The sequence below is a fragment of the Eptesicus fuscus genome, chromosome 24 (genome assembly GCF_027574615.1).
Source record: "Eptesicus fuscus isolate TK198812 chromosome 24, DD_ASM_mEF_20220401, whole genome shotgun sequence".
In the NCBI taxonomy this organism is placed as follows: domain Eukaryota; kingdom Metazoa; phylum Chordata; class Mammalia; order Chiroptera; family Vespertilionidae; genus Eptesicus; species Eptesicus fuscus.
This window is the reverse complement of record NC_072496.1, coordinates 12455649-12472236: the sequence shown is the minus strand read 5'-3', so window position 1 is coordinate 12472236 and position 16588 is coordinate 12455649. Positions and strand designations below refer to the sequence as shown.

Below are 16588 nucleotides of genomic sequence, written 5' to 3'. Positions count from 1 at the left end.
CTCTCTTGCGGATCTTATCCACCTCTCAGGCTTCAAAAAGGGGAAATGTTTTAGAAGAATGTGTGTGAGACAGAAAGAAGAAGGGGCAGATGATGTTTTATCCATCGGACGAGCACGTAACCCTTCCTGTGCCAGAGACCCCTATGTCAGTCTGAGGAACCCCGTGGCCCCCTTCCTTGGAGAATGGTCTTTAAATTAAAAATACGTAGAATTGCAAAGGAAACCAATCGTATAGAAATAAAGCTATCAAGTATCTCAAAGAAACAGAATTGTGGCATATTCAGCAAAAACTTCTGAAATAACAAGATCTGGTGACCGGACTCGAACCCAGGACCCTTTGGTCCGCAGGATGATGCTCTTCGTAACTGAGCCTAACCCGCGGGGGCTACAAACATATTTTTAAAAAGAAATATATTATCAGGGGAAGATGCTGGAGCAGGAAGCTCTGAATTCTTTTTTTTTTTTCAAGGCTAGTTTGAAACTGGACATTAGGGACATATGACCATGATTTCAGGAAGCACGATTACTAACTGGGAAAAACAGAGCCTAAACTCTCGGGACACAGCACATTAACAGAGGGGAAATGCTCAGACGTCTTTGGTGGAAACTGGAAATTATGAGAAACATGTACATTCAGAAAGAGTAAAGAGGGCTTTTCAGATGTCTCTGCATTTTGCGTGTGTAAAGATCTGTGGCTTCCCATCTGACTAGGTTTTGTTTCTTTTTCGAAATCTTTCCCAAGAATCGCCCTGGTGGAAAACATCCCCGAAGGCCTTAACTATTCGGAAAATGCACCCTTTCACCTGTCGCTCTTCCAAGGCTGGATGAACTTACTCACCATGGCCCAAAAGTCTGTTGACATCGTGTCTTCCCACTGGGATCTCAACCACAGTCACCCCTCAGCGTGTCAGGTAAGCCGCATCCGCAGGGCGTGGGCGATGATTGTACTGAGGTGCACTCTACACTCCTTAGGACCCTGGCCTCCGCTTCTCAGGTGCAAGCTCATGTTTTTAGTCTACTGTCCCCCGTAGTCCATGGACGTCACTGCACATGTGTGTGTATGTGCTGTTGTTCATCACATGTTGCTCGGCTCCTGCTCGAATGCCTGGCTTTCAAGGGCAAGGTCATGTTTCATATTTGCATACCAGAGGCTCTCTATACAGAGTTGTTGTTTTGGGCAACTTCAAGGGCGCCACTGACCTCATGGCGCCTGTTGCTGGCACGCCCCAGAGTTCATCTTTGCACAACAGGCATGCTTACAGTTCTAACTCTGTAACTGCTTGCTGGGGCGTTTGGTTGGTTAATTGGTGTCATAATTTATTTCCAGGATGCAGGGACAACCTTTTAAAGTAGTTCTCTTTAGGCCACCAAGTTTACCATTTCTAAAAAAAAAAAAAAAAGGCACTGCCGAAACCGGTTTGGCTCAGTGGATAGAGCATCGGCCTGCGGACTGAAAGGTCCCAGGTTCGATTCCGGTCAAGGGCATGTACCTTGGTTGCGGGCACATCCCCAGTAGGGGGTGTGCAGGAGGTGGCTGATCGATGTTTCTCTCTCATCGATGTTTCTAACTGTCTATCCCTCTCTCTTCCTCTCTGTAAAAAATCAATAAAAATATATTTTAAAAAAATAATTAAAAAAATAAAAATAAAAAAGAAGGCACTGCCCTAGCTGGTTTTGCTCAGTGAATGGAGCGTCGGCCTGCAGACTTAGGGGTCCCAGGTTCGATTCCAATCAAGGGCACATGCCCAGGTTGCAGGCTTGATCTCCAGTAGGGGGCGTGCAGGAGGCGACCCATCAATGAGTCTCTCTCATCATTGATGTTTTTATCTCTCCCTCTCCCTTCCTCTCTGAAATCAATAAGGATGTATTTTAAAAAATAAAAAATGAAATAAATAAATAAATACTATGAAATAAGAAGGTACTGGCTGAAAGCCTATTTGATTTAAATTTTACCCAATTAGAAGGAGTGGGGCGTTGATGCTTTTTAAAAGAGGACTTGGCGGATCCGTTGGGCAGGCAGGAGTGAGAATCACTGCCTTAAACCACTCCAGGCTAACCAACGTCGTTTGCTTTTTATAGATTTCAAGACAAGGGCCAGGTTGGTGCCCTCCCCCATCCAGTTTGTCAACCTGATTTTTGCCTGTTTCAGCTTAATCCCATCTTTTTCCCTTCTGTCCTCTCGGTGATGATGTGAAAGGGTGACGACGTGGCTTTGAATATTACACATATGCCTGGACGCTAGGGCCGGCGTCCTATTAATTCTCACAGCCTGATCGTCTAGCTCATGGCCAGGAAGAGAAGGGGTTGCTTGTGGATTTGAAACAGATTTCCCCTCTTCAGCCTTCTCATCTCCAGGCTAAATATTACTTCAGGAAAACTGGTGCAGTGTCAGCGTGGAAATTACATAACCTAATGGAAAAAGTGTCCCTTTTCTTTAAAAAAAAAAAAAACACCTATTTAGCCCTAGCTGGTTTGGCTCAGTGGATAGAGTGTGGGCCTGCGGACTGAAGGGTCCCGATTCCATTCGGGGCACATGCCCCGGTTGTGGGCTCGATCCCCAGTGGGGGGTGTGCAGGAGGCAGCCAATCAATGATTCTCTCTCATCATTGATGTTTCTATCTCCCTCCCTCTCCCTGCCTCTCTGAAATCAATAAAAATAAATTTTTAAAATAAATTAAGTTAAAAAATAGCATCCCTCCCCAAACTCAACACTCAGCAAATGCTTATCCATTAGCATTCTCCCGTGTGAAACCTGGCTGTGACATCCTTTTGAATGTGCCTTTATTGAACAAGTATTTATGAAGGTGCTGAGCTATTGCTGGGGACACAACACCCAATGAGCATGGTCCCCGCCCCTCTCTGCACAGTGTAGTGGGGGAAGCACAGAAAGCGATTGGTGGGAAGACAGCAGAGGGCAGGGCCTGCAGGATGGGGGCGGGGCCTCTGGCTTGGCCTCTCCACTGAGCTCTCTGCTCCTGTGAACTCCTGTCCTCCCTCAGTGCTGTTCTTTCTGGCTCCATTGCTGATGCCGCCCCCCGCTTCCATCTCCCCATCTGTTGAGCAATCCTAATTATGCTCTTGCTCGCTTCCCAGTATATTTCCAAGGGAAATCATCATTCTGCTCTAAACTCATAAGCACTATGATTAGCAGGAGTTTAACCTCTTTAACTTTGTTTTTTTTTAAATCCAATCACATGGACATGAATAAATCATGAAGCCAGACCGTCTTCCCAGTTATTTGGATTAAATAATGAGTTTTGTTTAAAGTTGTTTACTATCTGCTTGATTGGTTTCCCTCTGGATCTTCATCTCTGTATTTTCCATTTCCCAAAGGTCTATTTATGATTTTCAAACTTTCTTTTTAAAAAGAATATATTGAGCCCTAGCCGGTTTGGCTCAGTGGATAGAGCATCGGCCTATGGACTGGAGGGTCCGGGGTTCGATTCTGGTCAAGGGCATGTACCTCCCTCCCTGACCCTGGAGGCAATCAATCCACGTGTCTCTCTCACAGTGATGTTTCTCTCTCTATCTCTCCCCCTTCCTTCCAATCTCTCTAAAAATCATTGGGAAAATATCCTAGGTGAGGATTAACAAAAATAAAAAGAATAGGTTGGATTTTTTTCTCTCATTATAGCAGTACTAGAGGCCCGTTGCATGAAGAGATTCGTGCAATAGGCCTTCCTTCCCATGGCTTTCAGCACCTGTTTTCCTCCAGCACCCGGGACCCAGGCCTTCACTCTGGCCAGAGTCTGCAGTCTTGTCTTCGCTGCGGCACTCCGCTCCTATAGATCCCTTCGCCCCCCGCCCTCCCTCTCATAGCAGGCGTCCTGCCCTGCCTGGCCACTCAGCACCTGGAGCAGCTGGGTGGCCGCCATCTTTGGCCTTCTAATTTGCATACTCACTCTGATTGGCTGTGGGCATAGCAGAGGTACAGTCAATTTACATGTTTGTCTATTCTTAGGTAAGATTAGCTTCTTACTATAGAAAGTTTGGAAACTACAGAGAAATGGAAGAGAAACAAAATTATCCATCTGACCATCAACAAAAAATCCTATCTAATAAAGAGGGAATATGCTAATTGACTGTCACGCCATTAAAGATGGTAGTGCCACAGCCACAAGATGGTGGCACTTAGTCCCCTCAGCCCCTCCAGGGCGGCAGGTGCGTGGCAGGTGCGCGGCATGGCTGGGCCTGACCCCAGGCGGGTCCAGCCGCTCCACGTGCCTGTCTCCGGAGTCCCCCGGTCCCCTCAGCCCACCAGCCACCCAGGGCCGGCCCGAGGCACAGGCTGAGGGACCGCCCCCCCCCCCCAGTGTATGAATTTTCATGCACCGGGCCTCTAGTGTTTTAATAGTTTGACATTTTATGCAGTAGATCTTCCCCTGTAATGTGTCTCTTCTGTTCCAGACTCTTTACTTAGCAGGTACATCCAACACAACTCCCCAGCGTATTGCTCGTCACTTGCGTCTTCTCTCCTTCACCCTCCTTGATGGTGATTGGTATTACTTAGTGTTTGGTTAGAGTCCATCCTTGAATGTGTTCCTCATAGGGGTTATGTAGGTAAACAGCCTCTAAATCTGTAAATACCCGCACATATTTCTTTCATTCACCCTCGTAAGCGAAATCCTTGCCTGGGCTTCAGTCTTCTCCTCTCCCGTAATCTGAGTTAACTTAATGTCACAGCTGGTTGGCTCCATGTCACTCTGATCCAGTTTCCTTGATGGGTAAGTGTTTTGTTTTCGGCCACAAGTTTGTAAGAATTCTATTTTCTCGTTGCTGTGGAGTCGTTTTACAGAATATGCTTAGATGTGTCTATCCACATGCCTTGAGCCTCCATCTTTGATTATTTTTTCAACATGTAGGTCTTTCCTCAAGTTGGACCATTCTTCTTCTGTTATTTGCAAACTTAGTCTTTTTGCCTCTTTTTTCTCTTCCAATGCACCTGTCTGTCACCTGTTCTATCTCTGTGATTTATCCATCACCCTAAACCCCTACCCCCCCTTACATTTTCCTGCGCGCTCCAAAGCTTTAGCGGTTCCATCCTGGGCTTCTCACTTTTCTAAGATGGATGGCAGAAATCACCGTTCTTCCTCCACAAACCTCCATTCCCTCTTCTCAGTCCCCAAGTCCCTTCTGTATAATCACCATCAACAGTCCATTCTTATTGAAGTAAGCGGGCCAGTAAGACCAAAGCCTTCTTGCCTGTCTGGCCCCTGAAGGCATTTGAGTTTGTGGCTGAATAACAAAGATAGTGGAAAAAATCAAAGAAAACCAGTTCCCCTCTATGATCAGGAGAAGGAATCCCTAAAAACACACAAGGGAAAATAAACAGGATGGTGTTGTAACCCCCTCACCTGAGATCAGGTACTGACTATGGGCCCAGATTCTCCCTGATATGAAAACTTCCTATCACATTTTCATGCTTGTGAAACTGTTCCTTTAAAACCTTGTTTTACTTCGTTTTTATTTCAGTCATTCTTAGGCTGTGTCAGTAATTACAGATTGTGAGGCAGAGCATTGACTGAAGTCAATAAAACATGTTTTAAACAAGACGGGGAATTCAGGCAGATCCCTGAGGAGTAGGCCTGCCTGATTGCCCCCGTCGGAGTTAACACTTAAAGGTGCTTACCTACCACTAACTCCTTTAATTCTCACCAAAGCCTTTTAAAGTAAATATGGATATCCACATTTTGCTGAGGGAAGAAACTGGAGCTCAGTGAGATTAAAGAGACAGTTTGTAAATTGGAAAACCAGCTGGAATCCAGATCTCATTGGACTCAAATACAACTGTTTAATATTCTCTGCTGCCTGTCCATGTGTAGATAATGTCAGAAGCTCATCAAAAGTAAAACAAGCGTGTTTGGCTCAGTGGGTACAGCGTGGGCCTGCGGACCAAAGGGTCCTGGGTTCGATTCCAGTCGAGGGCATGTACCTTGATTGCAGGCTCGTGCATGAGGCAACCAATCGATGTATTTCTCTCACACTGATGTTTCTATCTTTCCCTCTCTTCCATTCTCTCCAAAAATCAATGGAAAAATATCCTCGGATGAAGATTAAAAAAAAAAAAAGGTTCTAAATTTTCACTGTAGCATTGAAACTATTTATTGCAGTAATTGTTGGATTGCACAATACAGTACTCAGAAAATAAATTTTTAAAAAAGACTGTAATCTGTGTTCCCGTTACTGCTCTACATAATACTCCTCTGGTAGAATTTTCAAGAATACCAATTGCTGAAGTGCTTTTCTTTCAAAATATGAATGAATAGTTTTAATTTTGAATGCGTTATTTGTGCCTATTTAAAGTAGCATCCACTTGGTTTCCTGACTTGCTTTGTCTCTGATTATTTTTCCTAGGGTCAACGCCTTTTCGAAAAGTTGCTCCAACTGACTTCGCAAAATATCGAAATCAAGCTAGTGAGTGATGTGACGGCTGATTCAAAGGTATTAGAAGCCTTGAAATTAAAGGGTAAGGCCAAGGTCGATACGCTACTCTACCACCGGGTCTTCTGCTGCCATACCTTTATTCTCAAATTTAATATATAATTTCTTTATAATGAATACATTTCACTTCGTGGACTTCTTATTTCTCCTTTGAAAAATGGTCTGAGTGAAGCCTACAGATGAAAGAACTAATCACTCAATCCTGCTGGGACTTTTAATAGTGTTGTTGCATATTAGTTTATGCAAAATAATCTAGTGGCCATTTAGTAATAATTAACTAGAAAGAAGAATCGTTCCCTCTCTGATCACTTCCATGATGTGATTAGAAAAAAAAGAGCCACTTCTGATCAGAACAGACACTGGAATTCTGTCTCTCTCTTGCTCCACATCTGACAGTAGTCCCCCTGCTTCTCAGAATTTAAAAGGGTGTAATCAGATGTTTGAGTCTGGGAAACTTCCTGATTCACAACTTTTTATTTTTTTTAATCCTCACTCGAGGATATTTTTTTCCCCATTGGTAAAAATCAAAAGAGAGAGTAGAAGAGAGGGGGAGAGACAGAGAGCGAGAGAAACGTTGATGTGAAGAGACACATGATTGGTTGCCTCCCACATGCACCCTGACCAGGGCAGGGGATGGAGCCTGCAACCCAGGTACATGCCCTTGACCAGAATCGAACCCGCAACCCTTCAGTCTGAAGGCCAGCACTCTAACCATTGAGAAAAACCGGCTAGGGCCTGACTCACACTTTTTTATTTTTATAATGAACCTTTTTAAAAAATATATTTTTATTGATTTCAGAGACGACGGGAGAGGGAGAGAGAGTCAGAAACATTAATGATGAGAGATAATCATTGATTAGCTGCCTCCTGCACGCCCCACACTGGGGATTGAGCCAGCAACCCAAGCATGTGCCCTGATCAGGAATCGAACTGTGACCTCCTGGTTCATAGGTCGACACTCAACCACTGAGCCTCGCCGGCCTGGCCTCACAGCTCATCTTGGTGCTGTTTAGACATGCTGGGAATTTTTGCGTGTCATCTACCCTACATATTATATTATATGTTGCTCATATTATATTTATATTGCTATAGGCACTATCGCCATGCATACTATTTTTCTATGCAAGGGAAAATAAAGAAAAGTGATGAGATATGGCTGGGCCTAAAAAGCTTCACTCTGATAATCTCTTTGGAAAAGTAGAAAACACCTACGTTAGCGGATTGACAGATACCATCCACATGGATCAGAAATGCATTATTGCTTTTCCTGTTTAAGAAACATGAAATTGGTTCCCACTGTGGAAACTCTGTTATCTGACACATTTCTGGAAATGGGGTCCCTTTGGCTCCCTCTGGGTACCTGCATCTGCAGATAAGTTTTCTCCTGGAGCTTTTGGGCGTGTCCTTTGGGTTAGATTCATCGTGAAGGACAGAATGCAGATGAGTTAGGAGGAGAGGGAGGAGCAGAAGAGTTGCTAGGCTGCACCCTTGCAAATCTGCTATTTGCCGTAGCTCATCCTCAATCTTGTCAACTCCACCAAAGTTAAAGCTAGGGAATACGCCCGGCCAGTGTGGGTCAGTGGTTGAGCATTGACCTATGAACCAGGAAGGTCATGGTTCGATTCCCAGTCAGAGCACATGCCCGGATTGTGGGCTCCATCCCCAGCTAGGGGGCGTGCAGGAGGCAGCCAATCAGTGATTCTCTCTCATCATTGATGTTTGGATCTCCCTTCCTCTCTGAAATCAATAAAAATATATTTTAAAAAATGAAATAAAATAAAAACTAGGGGATACTAAAGCGCGTAACAGCCTTTGTGCAGTGCTTCTGAGTATATGGCTACTCTAGATAGGAAATAGCTCTTACTGAATTTATGGTAAAGGCACGGTTTACGTTTCTGTTGTGAACTATGAATTACAACTTCATTCAGTCATGGCTTCTCACACACAAAAAAGCAGGGTTTGAATTTCAGCTTGTGTATATATTACTACACCTTAGGCTCTCTTGCTGTGTAATCGGCGTTCTTATAAAAATAAGAAAACAAATGATTTTCCTTTATAAAGGTGGAGCAGGAAACCGGACCTTAATTTCTCAGAGTTATATCCTAGGTACTGATCACAGACCTACCTGGCTTTTATTAAGATACATATGTGTAGCCCTAACCGGTTTGGCTCGGTGGATAGAGTGTCGGCCTGCGGACTGAAAGGTCCCAGGTTCGATTCCGGTCAAGGGCATGTACCTTGGTTGCAGGCACATCCCCAGTAGGGAGTGTGCAGGAGGCAGCTGATCGATGTTTCTCTCTCATCAGTGTTTCTAACTCTCTATCCCTCTCCCTTCCTCTCTGTAAAAAAACCAATAAAATATATATATTTTTAAAAAGATACATATGTGTATAACAGAACTATATACAGGGTGTCCCCAAAAAATGTATACACACTTTTAACAGCTGATGAGAGAGAATCACGGATCGGCTGCCTCCTGCACGCCCCACACTGGGGATGAAGCCCTGCAATCCGGGCATGTGTCCTGACCGGGAATGGAACCGCGGCCTCCTGGTTCATAGGTCGACGCCCAACCACTGAGCCATGCTGGCCAGGCTGACCAAGGAATCCTTAAAACGTCTACCTAGAGCCCAGTTTTTCCGACCCACTTTTTGTGTCCGCATCGTTGATGCCTGCGTCTTCCGCCTGTGATGGTGCTCTGTGACTTTAAGAAACAGATGCTCTCCTGTTGTCTTTTTTCCGTTCTGCTTGTTTTTGAAACTTACCAGAAAAAATCTCAAAAGATTCCGACGGGCAGCGAGCCTCCCGCGCCTTCCTCGGAGGGCCCCACGTGATCTGTTGACCTGAGTACTGAGAGGCGGCAGGAGACCTGTCATAACAGAGTCACCACGCGGACCATCAAGTGACACCTGTCACGCTGCCACCTGTGCGCAGCCATCAGACGATGCATCAGTGTCAGAGATGTGACGGCGGGAACACTGGGTGCTGCAGGACCGAGGGCAGATGGAAATGAGGATTGCTTTAAAATTCAGCAGCAGAGGAGAAAATCCAACTTAGAAACCCTGAACTCCGATTAAGTTCAATTCAGTTAAACCCGGCCATTCCAAATACCACTCTGAGGGAGGCTGATTCTAAACCAGACCCTAAAAGGAATGTATATTCCTAAATCTGAGAGTAGGGGGGCAGGTGTAAATTTGAAAATTAACACAAGCTGCCCCGATTTCCAACTTAGACATTTTACAAGGTGACTGTTGAACTGCTTGCTCCAAATAAGTGTAACGTAATGTGAGATTTTTTTTTTTGTGCTTGTTGAGGCCTTTTTACTTAGGTTTTACTGGCTTATAATGACTCCAAAGTCAAGCTCTACAGACACGTAGGTGTGGTTTTTCTGTGTTCATTAAAGGCAACACTATCAAGTATTTTTAGTAATTTCCCCCGAGTAAACTCTTACCTTCTTCTGGCTTTCCTTCCCCGATTTGAGAGGTTGCCATTGTTAAGAAACCTGCCATATTGCATAAGGTCTTCTGTTGTCCCGGTGAAGGGCTGTCCTCCTGAATAGGAGTGTGGGGCCCCTCGGTCAGCAGAGCCCATCGGGCGGCCTTCTGTGGAGTCTGATCTGGAAAAGGCCCAGACCAAGGTCAAGGCCCTCCTGCTGTCGCCTGTCCTTGCTCTCCATCCCATTCCACTGTCATCGCACACCTTCTCGGAGTGGAAGCCGCTCTGGCTTGAGTGCCTGAGGCTGGTGCCTTCATTCTGTTCTCAGCAGTCAGATTCCTTGCAAGGAACTTTGTCCCCTACCTTTCTTCACAGAACACCAAGTACTTGGCAGCGAGGCAGGACTTTCTGTTGACACATTATGCTTTCATGGTAATTAGCACAGCCCCACCGGCGTGGCTCAGGGGTTAAGTGTCAGCCTACGAACCAGGAGGTCACGGTTTGATTCCTGGCCAGGCCACATTCCCCGGGTTGCGGGCTCGATCCCCAGTAGGGGGCGTGCAGGAGGCAGCCAATCAATGACTCCCTCTCATCATTGATATTTCTATCTCTCCCTCCTCCTTCCTCTCTGAAATCAATTAAAAATATATATATAGTTTTAAGTTTAATGAGAATTAGCACAGTAATTAGCATAGCATTTAGGAGCTTGGATTTTGGTCTCAGATAGACTTGTGCTAAGATTCTGGACTTGGTATTTGCTGTCTGATGCACCCTTGGGAAAGTTACTTTCTCTGAACCTCAATGTGTCTTTCAGTAAAATGGGAATAATAATAGCCTGGAGGGCTCTGAGAATTAAATTAGATAATCTATCAAAAGCATGTGGTGCAGGCACATAGCTCATAATAACCTGTTAAGAAATAACGTATAGCTGCCGTCTCTCACTCAGGTGTGTTAGTTTGTTTTTATATACTAGAGGCCCGGTGCACCGATTCGTGCACTGGTGGGGGTCCCTCGGCCTGGCCTGCGGGGATCGGGCTGAAACCGGCTCTCTGACATCCCCGGAGGAGTCCCAGATTGTGAGAGAGCAGTTCTCAGGTGGCACACCCCGGAATCGGGCTCCCTCCTCTCTGGTTCAGGGTGCGTCACCTGAGAACCACAGCTGCCAAGTCACCGTAGCTCGGCAGCTCCTGCATTGAGCGTCTGCCCCCTGGTGATCATTGTGCGTCATAGCTAACGGTCAGATGGTCGAATGGTTGGAAGGTCACTTAGGCTTTTATATAGAGAGATTTTTATTAATTTCAGAGAGGAAGGGAGAGGAAAAGAGAGATAGAAACATCAATGATGAGAATGAATGATTGATTGGCTGCCTCCTGCATGCCCCCCCTTCCCGGGGGCCGAGCCTACAACCCGGGCATGTACCCTTGAGTGGAATCGAACCCGGGACCCTTCAATCCACAGGACAACACTCTATCCACTGAGCCAAACCAGCTAGGGCTCTGCGCCCATGTAAAGCCAACACGTAACTGGGTGAATCTGTTCTCAGCTCAAGTACATGGGGAGTTTTTCCCTATCAGAGTCTCATCCACGTTGTATATCCTGCAACCTCACTGGATGCTGCTTTGCTTTGCCTCCTAGTTGCCCCGTTGTGTCTCTCCTGGTCCCATGATCAGGAACCACCTCTGCCACATTTGAGGACTCCAGGGCAGCTTAAGTTTCTGGTGGGGAAGCCACACCATCACATTAAACCCCGGGTTCGAGGCGTGTGTCCCCAAGTTTCCCGTGCTGTCCTGAGCATTTTCTCTAGCCCGAGACATTCCGTACCCAGCCATAGGCTGACACTCCGTATCAGCCAAAATAACCGGATATTTCCACGCAAATAGAGGACATCTCCATTCTCACTCAATTTATTGTGTGACTTGGAAAGTGGTCTAGAAAATTCGGGAGTTTTGAGAAACACAGAAGAGCTGCTGCCATGTTTCCTCGGTCACATTAAGCCCCGGAAATGGAGGTACCAGCTGCTGCTCACAAACATCCTGGCTTTAAGGAACTTAGATATTCGTTTGACAATCTAAGAAGTAGCTGGAAGGCGAAGGGACATGCTAGCACAGTGTTTCAGGTTACAAAGCAAAAAGCCCTATGGAATCCTTAACAGATAGTGTTAGTGTTAGGGGCAGAAATAGAGTATTGGGGATCAGCTACAATTATCCTGCATAATAAAAGGCTAATCCTATATAATAAAGAGGTAATATGCAAATTGACCATCACGCCCTCACACAAGATGGTCACCCCATGTGGTCACAAGATGGCCACCACAAGATGACTGGCAGGGAGGGCAGGTGTGGGCGATCAGGCCAGCAGGGGAGGGCAGTTGGGGGCAATCCGGCCTGCAGGGGAGGGAGGGAAGTTGGGGGTGACCAGGCCTGCAGGGGAGGGCAGTTGGGGGCAACCGGGCCTGTAGGGGAGGGTAGTTGGGGGCGACCGGGCCTGCAGGAGAGGGCAGTTAGGGGAAACCAGGCTGGCAGAGGAGGGCAGTTAGGGGCAACCGGGCCAGCAGGGGAGGGCAGTTGGGGGTGACTGGGCCGGCAGGGGAGCAGTTGGGGGCGATTGGGCTGGCAGGGAAGGGCAGTTGGGAGCAATTGGGCCAGCAGGGGAGCAGTTAGGCGTCGATCAGGCTGGCAGGGGAGTGGTTAGGAGGTGATCAGGCTGGCAGGCAAAAGTGGTTAGGGGCAATCAGGAAGGCAGGCAGGCAAGCAGTTGGGAGCCAGCAGTCCTGGATTGTGAGAGGGATGTCTGACTGCTGGTTTAGGCCCGATCCCTGCGGGCAGTTGGACATCTCCCGAGGGGTCCCAGATTGGAGAGGGTGCAGGCTGGGCTGAGGGGACCCTTCCCTCCCCCTGTGCACGAATTTCGTGCACTGGGCCTCTAGTATGTAAATAAACTGAACGGCAGAACGACCAGTTGTTATGATGCGCACTGACCACCAGGGGGCAGATGCTCAACACAGGAGCTGCCCCCCGGTGGTCAGTGCGCTCCCACAGGGGGAGTGCCACTCAGCCAGAAGCCGGGCTCACAGATGGCGAGCGCAGAGGCGGTGGCAGGAGCCTCTCCCACCTCCGTGGCAGTCGGACATCCCCCGAGGACTCCCGGACTGTGAGAGGGCACAGGCTGGGCTGAGGGACCCACCCCCTGAGGGCACGAATTTCGTGCACTGGGCCTCTAGTAAGAAATATTAGTCATGCTCTGTGAACTGTGATGGTTCTGTTCTGATAGAGAAAGCACATTCTAATCTGGCTGGGAGTTGTACACCCTTGGGACATGGGAGCCAACATCTGAATGCAGTCCATCCTCCTGTCCCGAGAACTGCCTGTCCTCATGGAAAGGGTCCCAGCCCCCTGGCTGGAACAATCTAGTCCCGGAGGCACCCACCCTTATACCTTACCGACTGACCCATGCCTGTAATCCCTACTTTCCCTCGTAACCTTTGCCTTTCTCCCCACTATAGGCAGCTGGCTTATGGTGGGGGGGCTGCAGAGCAGATGTTTGTGGGTGACCTGCTGCTCTCCCATGCTGCCGGCAGGATTGGCATAAACGCTCCTGTAGGTTTCGACCCTGTCTCTGCTGAACTGGCTCCAGTAGTGACAGGCGAGCCCGGACCGCGTGGTTGTCCGGTTCCACTTGGATGTGCTAACTGGCTTTGTAGCCTCCGGCAGAGGAAGAAGCAAGCCGCAGGCGCGCCTGACCCTCGGATTCTGTGGGCAGCAGAGAGGCCGCCCCGTCTGCAGAAGGTCCAGAACGGACCAGAGCTGAGCCCGGAAGCGTTCCCAGAACTCCCACCGTCCCTTCCACCGCACCCTGACCTGGACGGCGCTTGGTTGGTTGAATTGAATCGAATCCCCTGCCACTAGAGCTGCCAGGACTCAGTAGGTACTTCCTGACTTGGATTTCCCAACGGGACTGGATTCGGGCTGCCCTCAACCCAGCGTAGACTCCTGGGATGTGAGCATCTCTGCCTGAATGAATACATGTCTGCCCTCTGCCTTAACTCTCAGGTTCTCCCAGTGTGTCCCCTCTGTCCCCATGGCTGCGATGAAGAGCCACCTCATCTTATCGGCCCTTTAGGAGAAACGGGGGACACCATTCCTGTCTAGATCCCAGAAGGAAGGTGTCCACACTCCGGGTCCCTTTGGCTGGGGCCAGCGTGGTCACAGACTCTCCTTAAACTCCCTTTTTCCCGCCTGAGCCCACTCCTGGCTCCAGCCCCGTCTGTGCAGTCGCGTAGGTCCCAGCAGGCGCCCGGCATATGGTCCGGTGCATGCCAACCCACCACATGGCTCAGCAAGCTGTCTGCTTGGCAGCCTCACACGCCTCCCTTCCTCATGCTTACTGTTTTGGGGAGTCTGTTTAGCGACTGAGATAGAATTGCCTGAGAGCCATTTCTTTATTACGTGTATGTTGATTCCTAGCGAGGTGAACATTTTTTTAGAGGCTGAAGAGAGAGAGGGGTGAGGCACAGACGCCCCAGTAATAAAAACCTGCCTATACCCACCAAGGGTAGGCTATACACTGAGTGGCCAGATCATTATGATCTCTGAACGCATAATAATCTGGCCACTCGGTATATATATTAGAGGCCCGGTGCATGAATTCGTACTTCGGTGGGGTCCAGCCAGCCTGGCCAGGGGGAGGGGAAGTGGGCAGTTGGCCAGCCTGCCTGCTGGTCAAACTCGTGATCGAGGGGACAATTTGCATATTAGCCTTTTATTATATAGGATATACACTGAGTGGCCAGATTATTATGCGTTCAGAGATCCTAATAATCTGGCCACTCAGTGTATATTCAACTGTCAACTTGCCAGAAAACCTACTGATTAGGGGTAATATAGGATTTACTAAAAGTCTCTTTATCAAAACATTCGCCACACAAAAAATAACGCTATTTTAGGTACATTTGCAATGCAATTGCAGTTCATAATAGTTGTAACAAAATCATCAGGTGTTGTTCTATGCACTTTATCTGCATTCTCTTTTAACCTGCAGGCATCCCTAAGCGGTAGATGCTGTTATTCTTTCCATTTTCCAGATCAACTGAGACAGAGAAAGATGAAATCATGTGCCTGTGGTCCCATGGTTAGTGGGTAATAAAAGCTGTCTGCTGTGCTAATTCTTGGCAGAATGCCCCGCGCCTACGATTTTGATCAATATTATTGGATCTTTGTAAATTACACATTTCGCAGAGGACTTAGAAAATTGCAGAAACATCCATCCCCTACAGCTTAGCTCCATTGCCTTCTAAATTGAATGAAACCAAAAAAATTAAATGAAGAAAATTGTAAGGAATTTGATTGTGGTGCCACTGTGCATAAAATGTAGCTATTTAATAAGATCTGTCTTGAAATCTGTCAGAGTGTGGTTGTTTGTTCTCAGCCACACATGCTGAAGAGTAAGGGCTGACACCACGCCTGGGTCCTGGGTAAAGATGTATTTCGCGATGAAAGAAGAGACTCAGATTTCAATTCTAGCTCCAAACCTTGAGCCTTTCTTTTGCTTTCTCAGGCATCCATCTATTCATTCTTTCTTTCTTTTAACAAATATTTATTGTGTTCTTACAATTGATGAGGCACTGATGGAAATAACTTGATCTAATTTGGATTTTTAAAATATTTGTTTGGTTGTTGTGTGGAGAATGGATTGGAGGGGAATTGAGGCAGGGAAACCAGATAGTGTGCTGTTGAATTACCCACCAGACAAGCGATGTTAAGGTAGAAAAAAATAAACATTTAAAATATATTTTAACCCAAGCCGGTTTGGCTCAGTGAATAGAGCATCAGCCTTGGACCGAAGGGTCCCAGGTTCTATTCTGGTCAAGGGCACGAACCTCGGTTGCAGGCTCCTCCCCAGCCCGGGCCCTGGTTAGGGCACATGCAAGAGACAACCAAATGATGTGTTTCTCTCACATCGATGTTTCTCTCTGTGTTTCCCTCTCTCTTCTACTCTCTCAAAAATCAATGGAAAAATATCCTCAGGCAAGGATTAAAAAAACAACACACACCACAAATAAAATACATTTTAGAAATAGAACTAGCAGACATTGATAATGTATTGGCTGTGTGGATGGGGTTAAGAAAAGGAAAGAAATCAAAATTATTTCCAGGGTTTAAGTCTGAGCAACTGATTGGAAGGTGCTATCATTTACTGAGACAGAAAGATAATAGGATTAATGGGCTTGGCATTTGGGGAAAATAAAGAGCTCTGTTTTGAGCAAAGTAAATTCTGTTTTGTGCTTCTTAAAGATGCAAGCAGAGAGATTAATTCAGGTCTGACCTCTCCTCTGAGTCTAAAGCTCAAAGAAGGGTCAAGCCTACCGATATGATTTGGGGAATCATCAGTATGGAGATAGCATTTATAGCCACAGAGCTGAACAAGATTCTCACAGGAGTGGGTATAGCTCTAGAATGGGGCCCAGGACCAAACCCAAGGGCTTTCTAACATTGAGAGGCTTCGTAGCAATAGAGAAACTGAGAGGAGGGATAGTGAGGTAGGAGAAAAGAGAGAAATTTTTTCTTTGCTAAAAAATGAAGTTAGCCTTAGCTGGTTTGGCTCAGTGGATAGAGCGTCGGCCTTCGGACTGAAGAGTCCAGGGTTCGATTCCAATCAAGGGCACATGCCCGGGTTGCAGGCTTGATCCCCAGTAGGGGGTGTGCAAGAGGCAACT

The 16588-nt window shown here is 47.0% G+C and overlaps 1 protein-coding gene across 1 annotated transcript in view; it reads left to right on the top strand.

The window, feature by feature from the left end:
- PLD5 (phospholipase D family member 5) overlaps positions 1 to 16588 on the top strand; it is a 178576-nt gene that overhangs the window by 112120 nt on the left and 49868 nt on the right. Inside the window, exons 3-4 of the mRNA XM_054712994.1 lie at positions 743 to 911; positions 6355 to 6466. Of these exons, the coding sequence (XP_054568969.1) occupies positions 743 to 911; positions 6355 to 6466 (281 nt within the window). The remainder of the gene's footprint in view (positions 1 to 742; positions 912 to 6354; positions 6467 to 16588) is intronic.